Source organism: Pararge aegeria, chromosome 12 (assembly GCF_905163445.1).
Source record: "Pararge aegeria chromosome 12, ilParAegt1.1, whole genome shotgun sequence".
Classification (NCBI taxonomy): domain Eukaryota; kingdom Metazoa; phylum Arthropoda; class Insecta; order Lepidoptera; family Nymphalidae; genus Pararge; species Pararge aegeria.
This window is the reverse complement of record NC_053191.1, coordinates 6,803,754-6,822,635: the sequence shown is the minus strand read 5'-3', so window position 1 is coordinate 6,822,635 and position 18,882 is coordinate 6,803,754. Positions and strand designations below refer to the sequence as shown.

General features: G+C 36.3%; 1 protein-coding gene across 3 annotated transcripts in view; it reads right to left on the bottom strand.

Annotated features, from left to right (window-relative positions):
• Positions 1-122: 122 nt before the first annotated feature.
• Positions 123-18,882, bottom strand: part of LOC120627980 — a 102,380-nt gene continuing 83,620 nt past the window's right edge. For 2 of the 3 annotated variants that reach the window (XM_039896130.1, XM_039896132.1), the window contains 3 exons: positions 9,040-9,311; positions 8,029-8,253; positions 123-4,289 (listed from right to left, as the gene is read on the bottom strand). In XM_039896130.1, coding sequence (XP_039752064.1) covers positions 3,127-4,289; positions 8,029-8,253; positions 9,040-9,311 — 1,660 coding nt within the window. In that variant the 3' untranslated portion in view covers positions 123-3,126. The remainder of the gene's footprint in view (positions 4,290-8,028; positions 8,254-9,039; positions 9,312-18,882) is intronic. The other variant, XM_039896133.1, reaches the window with a different exon arrangement.

Genomic DNA, 18,882 nt, shown 5'->3' with positions numbered 1-18,882 from the left:
CTCAAGTAGGAGAGAGAAAGATGTCGAACGCGGAGGCAGAATGTGCCTCTTTGTCGCTCGTTCCGCGCTCTCGCTTGCACTTCAAGCCTTGGATGGAACGCCTCAGAGCGAGGTAACGCCGCATACGTCAACATTCATGCTCATCACACAAACATTTTCCAGTAGTGGTAATGGAATCGAACCCACGGCCTTGGGCTCAGAAAGCAGGGTCGCTGCAAACTGCGCCAATCGGCCTTCTTTGATTGATGGGAATTGGAAAACCTAGACTATAAACAGAGCAAAACTTCACTGTGCATGCATTTCAACAACGTGCCACCATGTCTCCATCAACTTGATGTCACATTGTGCCTTTAAGTACACCGGCAACCACACCCTTTAGCAAATAGGCGATGATAACTTAATACAAGCAATGATTGTCTACTGTCTTTGGGGCAGGACTGATTTCTATCACCAGTAGACACCTCTAGCTTATAGGAGTCATAAAGTGCGTTTTAAGTTATTAAATATCATTTCCTTTAACGGTGGAGGCAAAGATCATGAGCGAAGTATGCCTGAAAGTTCTTCATAATGTTTCTATTCAAAGGATTGTGAAGTCTTCAATCCACACATGGTGAACTACGGCCTAGGTCCTGAGAGGAGACCCGCGTGCCCTTTAGTAGGACAGAATTGGGATAGTAATGCTGAAACCTCTTATTTTTTTTGATATTTCATTGCTTATAACGCATTAACCTCCGAAAAGTTAGAGGTGCTTGCCGGTGATCGAACTTGCTCTTCCTGAACCGGAGGCCGAAGTTTTAACCGTTAGCCTATCACCGACAAGAGCGGTGAACTTGTATATTTAATTTCATAGACAATCTTCATTTTGTCTGTGTCAACATTTATTTTGTCCAGACTGCAACGAGCGATTAGATGACAGAGAAAGTTGAAAAATACAAAAGGTAGTTAAATCCGTCATTATTAATCACGTTCTCATAGTAACATTTTTTTTGGAAATTATGCTCTTTTTCAAAATGGTTTAAACGATTATTTTGGTACAACACCGATAAGGTGCCTGACTGTTTGCTTTCCTCGTAATGCTGCTTGCCTAGTACTATTTGTTAAATAGTATGAGAGTTATTTTATCGCAAGGATTGCTATTATCGCATTTATTGTTTCGTAACATAGGCTTTGTTTAATTAACCAACCATACTATACAATATCTTGGAATAAACAGATAATCCTTTTAAGAACTTTAACAATTGTAGGCTAACTTAGCACTAGTTGATAATGAGTTAGACAACCCTACGGTGACATAGATACTTTTTCAACCGGAAAAAGAACACGGCAACCGGAACTAGCTGTAAGGAGGTTTTTTATCCTACAGTTTATGTGCAGATGCAGCTAAATTGTAGGATAAAATATACAAAATATGTGTCCACTTGACTTCGATCCTTTACCGAAAAGTTTGGTAGTAAGCAGAAACAAAAAAAAAAAGAAGCAAAAACATTTTTTACACTACTAGCTAAAAAGAAAATACAGTTCCTACTTATTATCTAGTGGCAGTCTTGGGCGCCCCTTAACTCTTCACTACACTCAAGATTCTAGACACGTTCGTTCCACCTCGTTACACTCGGGAGTTATTCTAAATTCCTTAGTTAAGGGATTTATCCCGGCGCCCGAAATGGTTCGAAACATAAAGATTTTAATTTAATAGAAAGCATTTTAAAACTTGTGTTTTAGTGTAAAAGCAATCGGCTTATGTAAGCAGTAACGTAACCGGATACTGCATTCACGGTTTTGCTGTCATAGTGTTCCCAATGGGTACCAAAAAGTATCTACATTTCCTGTTGAATACCTAGATTTTTATGAATATTTCTATATAAAATATATATATTTTAGAATATTTATTGTTGTCTTTGAAGGCTTAAAATAGTTAAAGGTAGATTTATTGAACCACTAGTGCTAAGTTAGCTTTCTTTCATCCGAAAGAAAGAGAAGTAAAGGTTCTCACAGTGTTACACTTTCTTTAAAAAAAATTCGCTTACATTGAAATTTATATTTTAAGAAAAATGTAAATTAAGTATGCTAATAATTTTTTTTAGTATAAAATTCGTGCAAGTATAACAATGTGAGATTTTTTAATCTGTTGTATAATAATGTATAACTTAATATATGTTATGCCGGCTAAGGTTATTATAATTTATATTTACAAATATATTTCTGTGACACTTAATGAGTATTTATCTTTAATATATAATCGTAAATGATTCTCTACAAGTCTCACGTCTCCTTTACAATCGCTTAGAATATAAAGCCGATTATTTAATGTTCATATGGCGTGAATAAGTTTTATACATAGCAATAACAACAAATAATGATTTGATAAATGGGGTTTGGTATAAGAAGAAGAGATATCGGGAATTCCAGGGGTTATATGTTTTGAATTGTGTATCTTCAAAATATGTATAAAACCCACGAAATAATAATCTTTTAGAATGTTTTATAATAGTTGGAACGCAATTTTTTTCCCAATAAAATAGTCGATGCTGTAAAGAAACTAATTGCTTATGTAACAAAAGAGTTTATCTTACTTAATAAATATATTGTTATAGATTCTCAATTCAAAAAGAACTACTTGTTCTTTGTAATACAGTATAATTATCTCATAGAAGCTTGCCTTATGAAATATTATTGGGGTATAATAAAATAGTAAGGTATATAACCTAACTTTGTTCGTATATAAGTAAGTTTTGTTATTTACATTTTATTATCTTTTGTAAAAATACATACTATTTTATATGTATAACAGTATCGTTGGTTTATAATATTATAGGTACATTGCGACATATACAAAAAATAAAAAATGACAACAAAATATGTTAGTAAGAATATCAATACCCATACGCAACGATTTTTGATTACATCGTAATCATCGTCATTAAAAAAACTCTATAAACATGTTACAACTTTGAATTATAGATTTATGCACATCGTACAATTTCTAAAGTTGGTTTCCAAAGTAAAAGAAGAACTTACGATTACGATTAAGTACGTAGGTATTGCTCGTAATACAAAGTTGCATCATTTATTTTTAGAGTCCGTAAAAATTTAAACAGGTGAAGAATCTAAAAATCTATTATGGCGTTCTTAATAAGGTCTCACAGTACCAAGGCGACCTCTGGGTATCGGTTCGGCATAACTGTGCCGGAATTTCGCCGGTTGCCTCTCCGCCAGGTCACGGAAATCTCTATAGTCCCTTTCGAAAAACCTATCCCTATCGCCTTCAGCGTATGACTGCCGTTGTTCGTCTAACAAACGAGAACGGCTGAATGCCTTTTGCCTATCATTCCAATCTCTCCTCCTATCGTCTATTACTGGCTCAATTATTTCGTCTTCTTCAATGCGACGATCTAATTCTCTCCGTTCTCTGTATCGATCGAAGTCCTCCCTATGTTCCTTTGGCTCGATCCTGTTCAAATAGTCCTCTGTTCCGTATTCGTATCTCTTTAGATCATCCCGCTTCCGGCCAACCCTTGGAAGTCTTTCTATTTCCCTGTGCCCTAAATCTGCAGCGCCTAAGTCGCGAACTCTATCTTCTTTACGTCGGTCTGGGTCCCTGTGAGAACGTTCCAAATCTCGATGAGAACGGTCGTTTTCTCGACGAGAGCCCAATTCTCTTTGACGTTCCGGACGCTCATCTCTTCTTTCCTCTTCCGGGGAAGAAGTCGAACGACTATTCCTTTCTAGCATACTTCTTCGGATTGCCATATGAGCTTCAAGTTCCCGGTTGAACCGCTCTCGTTCCAGGTTCATGAACTTCTCCTTGGCAACATTAAAGCGTTCTTTGGGCGAGGTGTCGGAGACTTTGAGGCTGCCTTCGCTGGCACCTCTCTGGAGCTTCCCATACCTTCGATCTTCAGTTCGCTCAATGTTCCGGCTTGATGGTTTAGTTTCAGCCATGTATCGCCTCCTGTAGCTTGGCGTATCATCATCGAACTTATCGGTTTTATCGACAGGGCTTGTAAACTTCTCTTTGGGGCGTTCGAGGGATTCGTGACGGAAGCGACGTTCAAATGTAGCTTGATCACGGAAGGGGGCCAGTTGGTCTCGGTATTGATCATTGTAATCATCGTTGTAAGGAGTTCTGTCGAAGTTGCGCGGTGAGAGAGTGCGACGCGGAGGTGATAAGCGACGCGGGGAGGGTACGCGGCGGGGGGAGGGGACGCGACGGGGAGAGGGGGCTCGACGAGGTGGTGAAGCGTCGAAAGCTTCGTGCATCAAGTAAGCGGTGCTCTCGGCCCAGTCTTCCTCTGAAAAGAGAAAAGCTCATATTAAGTAGGAAATAAAATCAATTCTTACAAAGGCCTTACTTGGCCCATTTGCATACTTTATAAGTTATTCATGACTTCGCAAAACTAAATCCAATCTATTGTCAAATTCACTTTTACATATAACGGAACATTATTTCTTTTTTAAAACACATTAGAATACACTATTTATGACTAAACTCGTTTGTAAAGCGAGCACAGAAACTAGTTAAGACAGTCTTGAGTCTTTGAAGACGTGAATGGACTAGTGCTGAAAATGGGATATTTTACTGTTAATCTTTAGATTATAATGAGTTGTCTGGGCTTCTATACAAAAATAATTTATAACTACTATTACTACTACTACTACTAACTACTATTATTAATAAGCATTTTAAGGTAATAAATATGATTTACTAGCTATTGCCCGCTTCTTCGTCTTCGTTTATTACGGCTTTTTACAAATTCCTTGGGAACCGTTTTTCTAACTTTATGCCAAAAAACAAGTTGATTGGTTGCATAGTTAGGGCGTTAAGCAAGGACACACACACAGTCGTTTGAATTTGAGATGAATCGAGTTGCTGGGGTAGCTTTTGCCCGCGACTCCGCCTGCGTTTGTTTTGTCTGTTAAAAATTCGCGCGGCAATCTTCTACTGTCCTTGGAAAAAGGTATCATATGTCAATCCCCGTCATTTATGTTACCTCTTGCAACTTTTTTCAAGAAGCAAGCTTTTATTTCAAAATAATGGTTTCCGGAGTCTGTTCCGGGATGAAAAGTATACCATGGATACCAGCAGGCAGCAAACGGAATGTTCTTTCCGTTTGCTGCCTGCAGGATTTGCAAAAATTCAACAAGATAGATGATGTAGTTGAGCTAAAAATAGAACACAAATAAACAATTATACACGTTTTCGCATTTACGACATGGAATAGTTATTATTTATTTCATTTTATGTCTCATGTCTACTTTGTGTTGACATAGAAAATAACCTGTCACACTCCCACGTGCGGCCATTTTGATTTTATCGCCGCCATCACACTAAATACGCGAAAGGCATGAGATTTGGGTTTCACAGCAAGTTTCATTGATGTTTATTTGTTACCATGATCCAGTTTCTTTATTTTAAAACGAGTGAGAAAGTAATTAGCCTTGTGTTTTCACTTTTATTTTATCTTCACTGTCTTAATTTTTACCACGTTACCGTTAATCTTCCGAAGCCTAATTACTTATATTCACCTAAGTTATTAAGGATTTATGAATATTTGTAATACAGCGTTCAGCCTCAGAATTTTTTGAATCATAATATAAATAATCATAAGAATATAGCCATTGCCTACAACTTTATTCGCGTTTGTTTCGTTCTTCAAAATCTTGCAAAAACCGCTTCCTGGGGTAAAAAGTATGCCAATGTCAGTCTCCATTATAAATATTGTTATCCCGCCAGAAACCCGGCAAACACAACACAAATTGTTAGACGCTGCATTTAACCATCATACTCATAGCAAAAAGCGAAAATCCATGTAAGGTCGTGCGCAATGGGTTGAGAAACAATCGATTTTTTGTCTCGGCAAAACCACCTTGCTTATTCACAACGAAATAATTATACGTAGATGGTATCGGTCAATGATCATTGGTAATAGTTGTGTGCAGCATACAATGAGTATCACTATGAGTAAGCCAACACATGATGCACCAACATATTTCAAAATTAATCAACAGTGTACCATATTTTTGCTTGTTCTTTTATAGAAACAATGCTACGCAGTAATTTATTAAGTTATGGTGGTTAGTACTATTATAGATGGTATTGTTTGTTAAATGAACATTTGTCATAATTGTATGCACAAAAAATGAGTATTACTATGAGTACCTATAGAGTATACCAACACATAATGCATTAACACATTTCAAAATTAATCAGCAGTCTACAATGTTTTTGCTCATTAAATAGAATTATTTCATGGTACAAACCAATCTATGGTTCTGTCTATTAAATCAGTGATAGTATGAATGTCTTAGTGTTTAAAACTTAAGCCTCCCTTTAGGGGGAACTGAACTTATTCCGGACATTCGCACCTCTAACTGCATATATTATTTGTTATAATAATTGCTTGTTGTAACGGTTAAGGAAAACATAATATTTTCATAGGCTTGTGAATACGTCAAATTTGCACTTATTGCTTGATGTATAATGGCCTAAATTTTCACATTCTGTTAGGAAACCTGTGCCCTCCAGTGGACCAGTAATGAGTTTATAAAGAATAAGATCGAGAAAATTTTGCATGTATGAACTATTATAAACATTTGGTAAGAATGCGCCGCAAATGACGTCACTACCAGCCATATGTTCAACCTGTAAGCGCGCGGGCACATAAATTCGCAGCAAAGTGCAACCATTCAGCGCGAAGGTGAGCCGCCGTTCTTGAACTATTTGAGAGCGAGAGATTGTAATAAAGTACATTATGTAAATCGCGTCTTGATGCATGAATTACGTTACGCCAGTTTTTTGTTTAGTTCTATGTTCGTCATAAAAAAAAGATGAATAATTGATCAAGTGAGGCGATTTTCACCGACTTTAATTGTGGTGTTCATCTCTATGGTCCTTATAAAAAACGTGTCATAACGTCGGGGTAGTTTTTAAGTATTTGTGACACTTGAAATATCGGTCGGATTTTACGGTCTGGCTTTTGAAAGGAGCTATTTTTACAATCATAATACTGCTTATAGTACGATTTTATGACAAATCACAAAATAGAAAATCTTCCTGTATCATATATTTATAAAAGCGAAGTAATGTTCTTATCACAGTTCATACATGGTTCGTGATTCGCTGAACGTCCATCCGTGAATTTTATTACATATAAATACTATAAAAAAAAAAAAACGTTTTTTTATAAAAATGTACGCTTCTATTAAATTCAAATACAAATCAAATCATTACTATTAATTGTTTCTCTTATGCAAGCTATCATTCTGTACATTTATAGCTGTTTGTGAATGTAATAATTGGCATTGAAAACCGGTCCGGCTGTTGCGTAAAAATTGATTGATCGAAGGGATAGAGACATAATTACAATGTTTCCCATTGAGAGATAATCTATTGCTATTTGGATATAAAATGTCTTCTGCTTCCACTCACTATTTTATGTCTATTTTTCTGAGATCAGAAGATTACTATAACTTTTGGTGTTTTTGTTTTTATTTTGGTTATATTGTTATTGTTAAGTCCTGGTATCTTTTTGCTGTTTCTTTAGTGTAGCACATTATAGCTAGAGCTAAACTGTTCTTGCAAGATGGCCCTACATAAGCTCATACCTAACTTCTGAGTGGAATTATAATTGTTAAATAACTTTTGCGTTCATGTTAAGTCAGATTTTCATAGTGGATGAATGTTCCAATAATATTTTTTAGCGTATACCTGCAGGTCAGTCAGTCAGTCTTTGCTTTTGCGTTTATTGTATAGGTATACAGATGAGTGGCAATAAATTGGATTTAAAGCCTGACCAGGAAAATAAAAACCCTGTTCTTAGAACATTATACAGAATCAGTGTATAGAAAAAAATAGTTGCGTTTTTATCCGCAACATAACGAGGTTTTTTATTTTCCTGGACAGTTTATATATTTATTTTAAGCAAAATTTAAATTAAGAAGTGAAAAGTCATAAATAGAAATGTATCAATACACTCATATACTCGTATAAGTAACTCTTCAGTAGTCAGGTAAAAATAATAAATTTCTTACCACTTGTGCTATGGTTGTCATGTCTTGGGTACTCGTTGCGTTCTGGTGAAGGCGCCAGATCGCTTCCGATACCAGAACTTCCTCCCGAAGACTCGAGCTTGCGGCGTGCATTAATTCCAACTATGTTCTGGTTGAGGCATCTTCTAGTGTCTATGTTGCTGAGATTCCCCTTTTGGCGGTGCACTGTGTCGTAGTCACGTGGGGGTAGAAGTATTGGACTTTTGCCTGAAAGTTAATGAATATTTAGGATAATGTTGGCAATACATTAGTTTACGTAGACGTGCGAAATTAGCTGAGCGGTCTTTGTGGTCACGGACGTTTATTTTCTCAAAAGAAATGACAATATCACTCAATATATTTACAACTTATTTTCATGGAGGTAATATTAAAACTATAAACAAAGGCACATACAAAACAATCAGATATTATACAAATAAAAATTTATAAAGACTTCATACGGTCATACATAGCCAAGATCGCAGGTTTTAAGTTTTTCTTAAAAATATTGAAATTTTGTTCTATTTTAACGTCGTTAGGTTATTTATTATCCATTAATCATAGGTAAGTATTTAAGCATAGGTACATATATTTTGTGCAAAATATATCCAATGATTATTAGAGCTTTTTATGATAGAGGTTGTAGCAGCATTTCTGTGTTTCATTCTGAAGTTGATTGCCGGTTAATTTTTAAGGCTTTTGAGGCCTAACGCTTACGCCTCAGTGATGAACACACAGTTGTCCTTGCATGCCTTGCAGTGCTGCTTTGTTTAGATGCGATGGTTCTTAGCTTACCATCAGTGAAGTGCCACTGGGTTTCTTACCAGGGTATGCAGACACCAGGAAAGTTGCATAAATCGGAACAAATTTACCTCCTTTACGTGTCATAATTGACGTCATAAAATGCAGTAATAAGCCTGGTAACATTCCAAACGCATTTAGAATCAGCATGCAGTGCAGATTTAGCGTGATCAAAGCATTAATTCTACGTAAAAATTGAAAAATTTGACTGACCTAGACCCTTTTTACCTGTAGACAACTTCTGCTTTAACTCTGCAGCCAAGCTATCGTAGAGATTGGCGACATTTCTGTCTTCATTGCTACCCGAGTCGGATTCCCTGGACACTTCGCTGCCTAGGGACGAATCTGGGGGTTTCTTTGAAGGGAGAGCTCCTCTCATTTGCAGTTTTCTCTCGATGTCGGCGAACTTCTTCTGATTTTCTGGCCGTTCGATTAGCGCTTGGAGGTGCGTAAATAGCATCTCTGCGGTGGTGTCTGAGTCGCATCTGTTAGGGACAAAAAAAATTTTTTTTATTTAACACAGCTAAGCTTAACGCTTTTTGTTGACAAAAAGTTCACATATATAAACAGTCTACAGTCAATCAACATATAGCTCATGGAAAGTAGTAGAAGTTCACCCAAGAAGTGATCAAAGCGCCTAAATAAGTTATCACTTAAAAAAAAGTTAAGTAAGCTTTTAGAAGTGCGAGCATTTCTCGAAGTATCGATATTTTAACTTGTAACGTAAATAAATGGCTTAATGTGTACAATTTTTATGACATGAAAGAATTTTTCGAATTAAAATTTGGTAATAATGGCATTAAAATTGAATTAATTATATTATGATTATGTGTATTACATGTAATAAATTTGACAAAAAATATTGTTTAAGTGTGGTAGAATTTAATGTAAACCATTGCATGGCATTTGGCTGATTGTAAATTGCACAACTCAAAATTGACTATACTAACAATCGGAATTGAAACCAATAGAAGGAATGTCTGGTAATTTAAGTGGTTAACTGATTCTTGTACCGCATGTGATTTTAAAAACCACCTTATAGAGTTAATTCTTATTCAAACCTCTTCGTTATTTATTATTTAAACCCCAATGTTTCATATTCAGAATATCGTATATTAATTATCTAAATGTACTGCCATGCATTCATAATTAGTTTTGAAAAACAATTCCGTATGGTCGTATTTTTTCAGCTTTCGAGTCTGATTAGGCAATTTTTATGACAAATTTTACAGCATATGTTGAAACGCTAAATTTTATAGATAGTAATCTATTACTCGATCGCGTTAATTCCTTCCTATAACAGTATAGCAAATTAGGTTATTAATCCCGTTTAAGGGCCTAGCCGTAACACCGACCGAGCAACCTGCGTTACTTCTCCTAATCCGGTATTGCATTGCGAATCGTAACGGTTTTATTAAAACGTGTCACTCGAACAGCGTTGCTAACTTGGAAGAAAAAAGTTTAGATACTTCTGTAGACTTAGTACAATATTTGCTCACTCGCCAATCGAGAAGTCTTAGGTTTAGGAAACTCGAAGTGTATCAAAATATTTACATTCTATCATATTATAGTAGTTGTCTTTGACGTAATTTAATGAGTGCTAAACTACCGCGTAAAATTTTTGTTCTTCCATAGACTTAAATACCCCATGCTAGTTATCGTAACACAAAATTTTGTCGTAGTCGATAAAGCTACAAAGCGTGGGTCAGTTTTAAAATCCCGCTTGAATATTTCCGTGTTGTTTTTCCGGGTCATAAACTACCTATCATATACCCATCTACAGGATTTTAACTGTATGTGATCATGCAAAAACGCACAACTATTAAACCTATTAGAGGTAAGGATTTCTATAACTGTCATACCTCTAACAGGTTAGCCCGCTCCCATCTTAGACTGCATCATTAATCACCAGGTAAGATTACAGTTCGTTACTAACTTGTAGTGTAATAAAAAAAGAAACTGTTGAATTTTTGGCACACATATTCGCACACACCACTCACACGGTCAAACACGCACACATCACACACACGCTCGCTTACGCACACACCACACACGCGCGCACACACACACGCGAACACGTTGTCTTTTGTTGCTATGCTAGAAGAGTGTGGCCGCCAGACACAGGAGACAGGTATTTTGATGTCCACAACATGTTTTACCTGTTAGTACATTACTATGTTAGAAAGGAAATAAACGTTTTTTTAGCCCTACCCGAAGTCGAACCTCAGACCTCGTGATCCGCAGTTTAACATGACCACGAGACCTTATATCAAAATAGGCAAATAAATGAGTACGAAATATAACGTCGTCGGTTAGATATTTCATATATTAGATATTGAAATCACTAACGCAAACAAGTTTTACGTACATGGGCTTTCACGTATATGGTTATACACAAAAGTATTTATATCAATTTAGTTTACTTAGTACTTAGTGTACACAATACAATTGGTTTAACTACAAATTAGTGGAAATACTATATATTTGTTACTTTTGATACAAATGTATAATGATGTTCCATCCGAATTAGGTATTACTAATACTATAAATGCTAAAATGTGTATGTTTTGTGTTATGCTTGCTAAATCTCTCTCATCTATGAGAAAAAACTGAGATGAAGTAATTAAAAAAATAGGTATTGGGGTTCCTACTCAATAAATTCTCAGTTCAGCTCTGAGCTAGTACATTGGCATTTGCTTGTTGGTATTTTAAAATTTTTTTCAATTATTATAGTTGACGGACCAAACTGTAGAATAGAAAGCCTATATAAATCGAGTAAAACTTCGCAGGGCATGCTAGGAAGACGTCCTATAAAGTAGCTCCCTGTGTCTAATAACCTGAGACGAAGGTGTGAAACCTCATGTCTCTGTAATTACAGAGGCACGCTCTTCAGACATAGCATTGCTGCTTGGAGGTAGAAATAGAAAGTAACTCTGTCGAAAGGAAGCTCTACTACAATTGTTTAACTATGGCATTAACTATGGCTAACACATATTGTTTAATTATGGCACATCAGCTGGTTTGTTTCAGAGTGTGTATCTGACATATGTAGAAACATTTTTCGTGTTTTAGAATACGGAGATTATCAACAAAACTGTCTATAGAATGATTAGTGAATCATTACGAATTACCATGAAGACGAGTAAACGATAATTTCGCACCTTGTTCAAAATTCGTCAAAGTTGAAAATTACTGACAAGGCCTTTTCCCTCGGTTTTGTGCATCAACGAAAAGAAGTCGTTATATAAGGAATATTACCAAGATATTGCTGCTTTATCTATGTACTGACTAGTAGTTCAAAAAAAATCAAAATTCATTTAGTTCTAGTAGGCCTTTTGTATATAAGCATTTTTGTAACGTCAAGTCTGTCTGTGTGTAGTGATTCTACCACCGGTTCGGAAGGCAGATTCTACCGCGAAGAAGCCGGCAAGAAACTCAGCAGTTGCTCTGTTCCAATATAAACAATTTACATTTTACATTTTATAATTCATTTTTCTATCTTGTGAGAGACAAAAGCGGAGCTGAATGCTTCCAAGCAACCTTGTCATTAAGAAATTCATCAATTGTATAATAACCTCGCTGTAATAAATGTGTTTTAACACATTCTTTAAACTTATGCATTGGTAGGTCCAAAATTACCTTAGTTGAATATAAACGTTTGATATCAAGAGCTTTAATCTAGATCGTTGCTTAAAGACAAATATATCTAAAGCACCCATATTTACTTACTAAGTATAATCTTAATTTTTCTGTCCTTATTTGTTTGGGACTTCTTTAAAATAAGAATGTCAGCCCTATCGAAAATTAATAATTCCTTCTTCTCTTATCTTAAATTAAAATCTAATAGCATTCTGGCTACTTCTGAATAATTGGGGATATACTGATTTCCGACCGACCGCTCATAAAATAAAAGTATTTAACGTATGTGAAGCAATGATGTAATATGGAAACAGTATAACATAGTGTATGTAAGAGTACAGATGGGCGGAGTCACTGGCATTAATAAAATAAAATGAATTGCTTTTACCACTTACCAGTTACCTACCTTATTTTGTAACCATATTTACTATCATCCATAATCTTTGTTATGGTGATAATGTGGTTGATCTACTTTTGGGAACAAGTTCTCAAGTTCCTATGTAACAATGGCTTGTTAATCGAATGAGTAATATGATATCGTACGTATAATTACATATATGTTATGTATATTAAGTTCTGTAATATTTTGTTTATGAAACACTTTGGTTGGGCTTGCTAATTTTTATTATATCGAAATAAACGATAAATAATATCTAACGTCGTCATCCTTAGCACATAATATTTACACAGGAATCCTGACTCATAGGAGAGATCATTACAAAGCTTGAAGTCACTGCGTCAATATGGGTTACCGAAACCAAAGTTAACTTAGAGACTTTTAGAGCATGGACCCATCACACTGCTCCAATATAGATTGGTGAGCTTTAACGATTATCTATCACGTTATAGTTATATTAATATTAATCGGGGCAATTAGATTTTCCAGGTTCAGTTCTAGGTTTAGTTACGGGAATTTTTAATACACAGATCTTTTTTAAGCAATTAAATAATCACTTGCTTTAACGGTGAAGAAAAACACCCCGAGGAAACCTGTATGCCTGAGTTGTCTATAATGTTATCAAAGGCGTGTGACGTCCACCAATCCGCACCGGGCCAGCGTGGAGGACTACGGCCTAAACCCTTCTCATTTTGGGAGAAGACCGTGCCTTGTATGCCAGTGGGCCGGTAATGGGTTGATATATTGAAACCTTTTTTTTTTTTCACGTGGTGAAATCCTCATGGATACTACCGCGCCACAGGGAGGCACGGTGATTATGTCGGACTCGTACCGACTAAAACCTACCGTGTTCCTACCAGTCCCCTAATGGCTGGGCCACGGGAACGCTTTCGCACACATCCAGCTAGCGCCCGCCACCCACCGCCGCCGCCGAAATCGAGCCCAGTCTTCTAGTGATCCGTAGTTAAACATGCCAAACCCTGAACACCATAGAAGAAGTTTCTAGACCAACGAGGTTAATTAAACGCAGAAATTTAGAACGCAATTTACAAATGTAAAGTTATAGAACCTGTTTTTATTACATTTGGAAACTTATTAAAGACTTAGAGTTAATATTATGAATGTAGTTACAATTAATTGCTGGTGTGTCTTGTGAATGAATAAATAAATAAAAGATTGATTGTTCTCACTTTTAGACTATAGATAACATGCAAAGTATTTTATTATATATTTATTATATATTATAGAGGAATATACAGAACGAATGTTCCGTAGTCAAGTAAGTTAAGAAGTATAAATGTGCGTTAAAAAGAAAACAATCTCATTATAATATTAAGTGGCAACTATTTGTACGTACATAACTGGAATTAGCGTGATTGCAAATCATTAACCAGCAAAGTGGGTGTCATTAAGTAAATACAGTGGTGCATGCCTTTAAATCACCCACGGAAATTATGTGCATGTTTAAATAGATGTTTATTTGACGAACTGATTGTTAAACAGTGGACATTATGCGTACATTTACATTTATTAATTGTGGCCTATTTGCGATTTAGTCAAATGTGCAGTTAGTGCAATGTTGACCCGTTTATGTGAAACCTCGGAAACACAAAACTCGGAATGTGGATTTGAGATTGGAATTTGGTTTTTATTTTTTTTCTGTCTCGGAAAGTATAGAAAATATAAGTAGGTTTAAATTGCGTGTAAATAATAATTATTAATTTGCCCGGTGGGAGGCTTTGGCCGTGTCTAGTTATCACCATACCGACAAAGACGTGCCGCTAAGCGATTTAGTATTCCGGTGTGATGTCCGATGATAATGAAACCGATTAGCAATATGACTTCCATACCCCCTAACAGGTTAGCCCGCTACCATCTTAGATTGAATCATCACTTACAACACTGAGATTGCAGTCAAGGACGTACTTGTAACGGAATAAAAAAATAAAATTTAAAGAACCATCCAGTTCAGTCAACACATAGATTTTTTTTTTATTTTATCCCGATATTTAAAAATATAACTATGAATCACGTTTATTGTAACAACAAACTTTGACCTTATAATATAGGTACTTCGTCCGCTTTTATTACAAGCAAACGTTTGTTTTCCTAAGATAAAAAGTAGCCTATGCTATGCTACCCTCCGCCCTTTAAAATAACTCTATGCCAAAAATCAAGTTGTTTTGATTAGAAAGGACCTTATGTAAGGACAAGCACACTTTCACATTTATAGTACCTTTGCGAAAAATTATCTTAACGACGATGGTGAAAACCGCATCACAATCAATAGTGAGTTGTAGATAAACAGGCAGACATGGAAAGCGACTTTGTTTTACTCTACGAAGAGAAGAGAAGAAATTAATTGATTTATAGTCAGGTTAGCCAAAAGTAGTAAGAAATACGATGAATTTTTTGCAAAAGCGTGGCTATCGTCATGCTCCATTTTTACATACTCATGAATAACTTTGAGTAATGCAACAAAGCATTACTTAATTTTGTGTAAGACACTCTTAACCACGCTGTCCGCTCTCACGAATTTATCTCAGTAGTTACGAGTAAAATTAAATAACAAGTTTCCGCCCGCGACTTTGTTGGTGTGTAATACCTGTTCACCCGCGTGCCTGAATACCTAAATAAATATACTACGACAATACATACATAGCCATCTAGCCCACAGTAAGCTTAGCTTGTGTTATGTGTATTAAGATAGCTGATGAATATTTGTATGAATTTAATATACATATAATTTACAGATAAACACCAAGACACTGAAAAACATTCATGTTTATCACACAGACATTTTCCAGCTCAGAAAGTAGGGTCGCTGCCCACTGCGCCAATCGGCTGTTAATAACTTGCTATGGTAAAAAATATCCTTTGTGTTTGGTCTATCTGCTAACGCCTTTAATTCAGCCATGCGTGCACGATTGAGTATTAAACATCTACACATACAAACAATTTAACAATTATTCATCAGATGATGGGATAAAAATTATAAAATATCATTATCGTTCTTAGCTTGTTAAACCCACAGCTGATATAGGCCTCTTTTCTCATAGGAGCGAATATATCAGAGCATAGACCCACAATAGTGGGTTTCGTTATTGTAACGATTGACAGACCACTGTTTGGCATCTATCGCCTATAAACAGATCAACAATTTGTAGGGCAGGCAAGGAACTTTTTCTACAAAGATCCGACCTTTGTCCATCAACCTGAGACGTGGGTTTAAACCCTGTCTCATAAGTCTTAAGTCACATGACTTTTACTAAAAACTTTACTAAAAGATACTAAAATAAAGTTGGAGAGTTTTAACGATTATTTTTACATTTTAGTGATTGAAGCTGGGTTTTAACGTGCCCTGCTCTAATAGTGTTCGGGCCGAAATGTGTTCGTAATCGGTTTATAGACTTATTTAGAACGCTTAAACGCTTGGCGGCACGTCTTCTTGACCGTATAGTGGAAACTAGCCACGGCTGGAGCCTCCCCACCAGACCTTAGCAGAGGAAATTTAGAAACTATAAAATGTCCCTGCCGGCAATCAAAGCCGGATCTTATAAGACCATACTGTGTGTGTGGAGGACGTCAAGTCAAGTCGCGGGCAGCAGCTAGTTTAAGTAAATGCCAGTTCATATCAACCCATCACCGGCCCACTACAGGGCCCGGGTCTCCTCCCACAATGAGAAGGTGTTAAGGCCGTCACCCAGCACGTTTGCTTAGTGCGGATTGGTGGACTCCATACGCCTTTGACAACAGTATGGAGAAATTTCGGGCGTGATGGTTTCCTTCATCGTTAAAGAAAGTGATTTTATAGTTATTAAAACCCACATAACTGGGAAAAGTTAGATGCGAGTGCTGAAAGTGAAGTCGAAGTTCTCTCCACTGGACAGACAAAAAAATGACAGTTACCGAGCACATACACACCCGCAGCGTAGGAATGCTGACATTTTAAAATTCAATGTCGTCTTCACAAGATGTTGCTCTAGGCTCGCTAAGTGAGTGAGGCCCCTCGATAAGGTCAGCCATATTGTGAACCCGGATATTGTATGCATGAGATGCGTAATTAATAAGGCATTTAATTTAACAATTAAAAACGCTGATGAGTTAATTACCCATTAAAAAGGGAAATTGAGTATAAAAGCCCAATTATAGGTTTTATTTATCGAATGAGCTTTATTTTATTGCAAACCTCCGCGGTGTAGTGGTGAACAATGATGACTTATAAGTTATAAGTGAGATTGGCAAAAGAACTGACAAACCCTACACAGGTTAGTCTGCTAACTTCTCTTAGACTTACCGCTATAACACTCGGGGTCTTGTAGTAAAATAAAAGAAATAAAAAAATGGTTATGCATTTGTTTTCGGTCTGGTCATTATTTAATAAAACTCATACTCAAAAGTTAGTACGACAGACGATTCATAAATCTTTGTATTATAGTTCAAATAACAAATGCGCCCAGTAGAGCTAGCATGCGCGCTAAGAGAAAGCGCTTTTGTCCACCCATTGTCTCGTCTATCTCTATACAAAAAATACGAGTAACGGGTAGAGATAATTATCTCGCGTGTGCGCATGCTAGCCCGTATAGGTCAAGAAGCCACTCAAAACAAATATGTTTTCTCTAGTTCACTATCTTTGTCTCATAATGTAGAAAAATAATTCATACCCAAACTTTTCTAACTTGTTATCTTTTCTAATTTGATGTTTTGTTGTTTTGAACGCGCTAAACTTTAGAACCACCACGCGAATTCGAAAATTTCTCTTAGTATTTGATAGTTCCGTTTTTGAGGAAGGAAGGATAATTTAACATCGACCTTGGGAGTCAAGGAACTAGGAAAAAAGTCAGAAGAAACACCTCGTGAAACAAAATAGCGCGGACGGGCGGACTTAAAATAGCGGATGAAAGTTTGTATGGGAAACTTAGCAGTATTGTTAACGTAAGAGATTTAAAGGATTTAAAATAGGTAGGATACTTAGGTTTATAGTAATGCGATGTTTTTAGTTTCGACAGCATTGTCTTAATAAAAAATGTGATCGTGACCTGTAACTATATTTGCATAATCCTGTTTTTAATATCTGACTCACGAGGAATGTTACTAGACATAATATACGAATCAAGGTCTTATAGTATGACTATTTATTTAATGATATAGGTAGTCGATACGAAACACAAAAAAAATGTACGATTCTGTAAAGCTACCGGGGCAATACGATCGTTTTTATTTTAATATACTTAACTTTTATTGTGGTATCTTCATCAGTGATGAGTTCGTGGTACATTGTAAAATATTAAAACTCACCAAACTAAATTGAATCAATGCACGACAATCAGTCAATTCCTGGTTGGGCTTACTACCATCTTAAAAAACAGTTTTATTTTAATATTGTCCACGCTTTCAGTATTATGACCCTTTTTTTAAGACGTCAGGGTATGTGATAACTGTTGTTTTAAAATTATCATCATCATCATCAACCCATTACCAGCATTACTACAGGGCCTCCTCTCAGCATGAAATTCAAAAAAATTCAAAAATTCAAAATTCATTTATTTCAAGTAGGCCTAATATAAGCACTTTTGAACCGTCAAGTGGAACGTCATGGAAAGGGTTTAGGCCGTAGTCCACCACGCTGGCCCAGCGCGGATATGTAGGCTTCATGCCGTTGAGAACATTATGGAGAACTCTGAGGCATGCAGTTACCGATGTTTTCCTTCACCGTTAAAAGCAAGTGATATTTGAATTGCTTAAATTAAAAACGCTCTAAACTCGGAAAAGTCAGTTATCCGTGCCAGGGACCGAACTCCGTCTCCACGAAAGGAAAGCCGAAGCCTTACACACTAAGCTATCACCACTTATACAATATATCACCGAAATAATACAGCATTATTAATACGGCTACCAAGCGGCATCGTACCGGAACGTTAAATCTTTTGGGGTCACGTCTATGACGGTAACCAGACCAGAGCCGAGAAAATTCATACATTATAATTCTAACCACCGCAAAAATAATATACGTGGGTAAG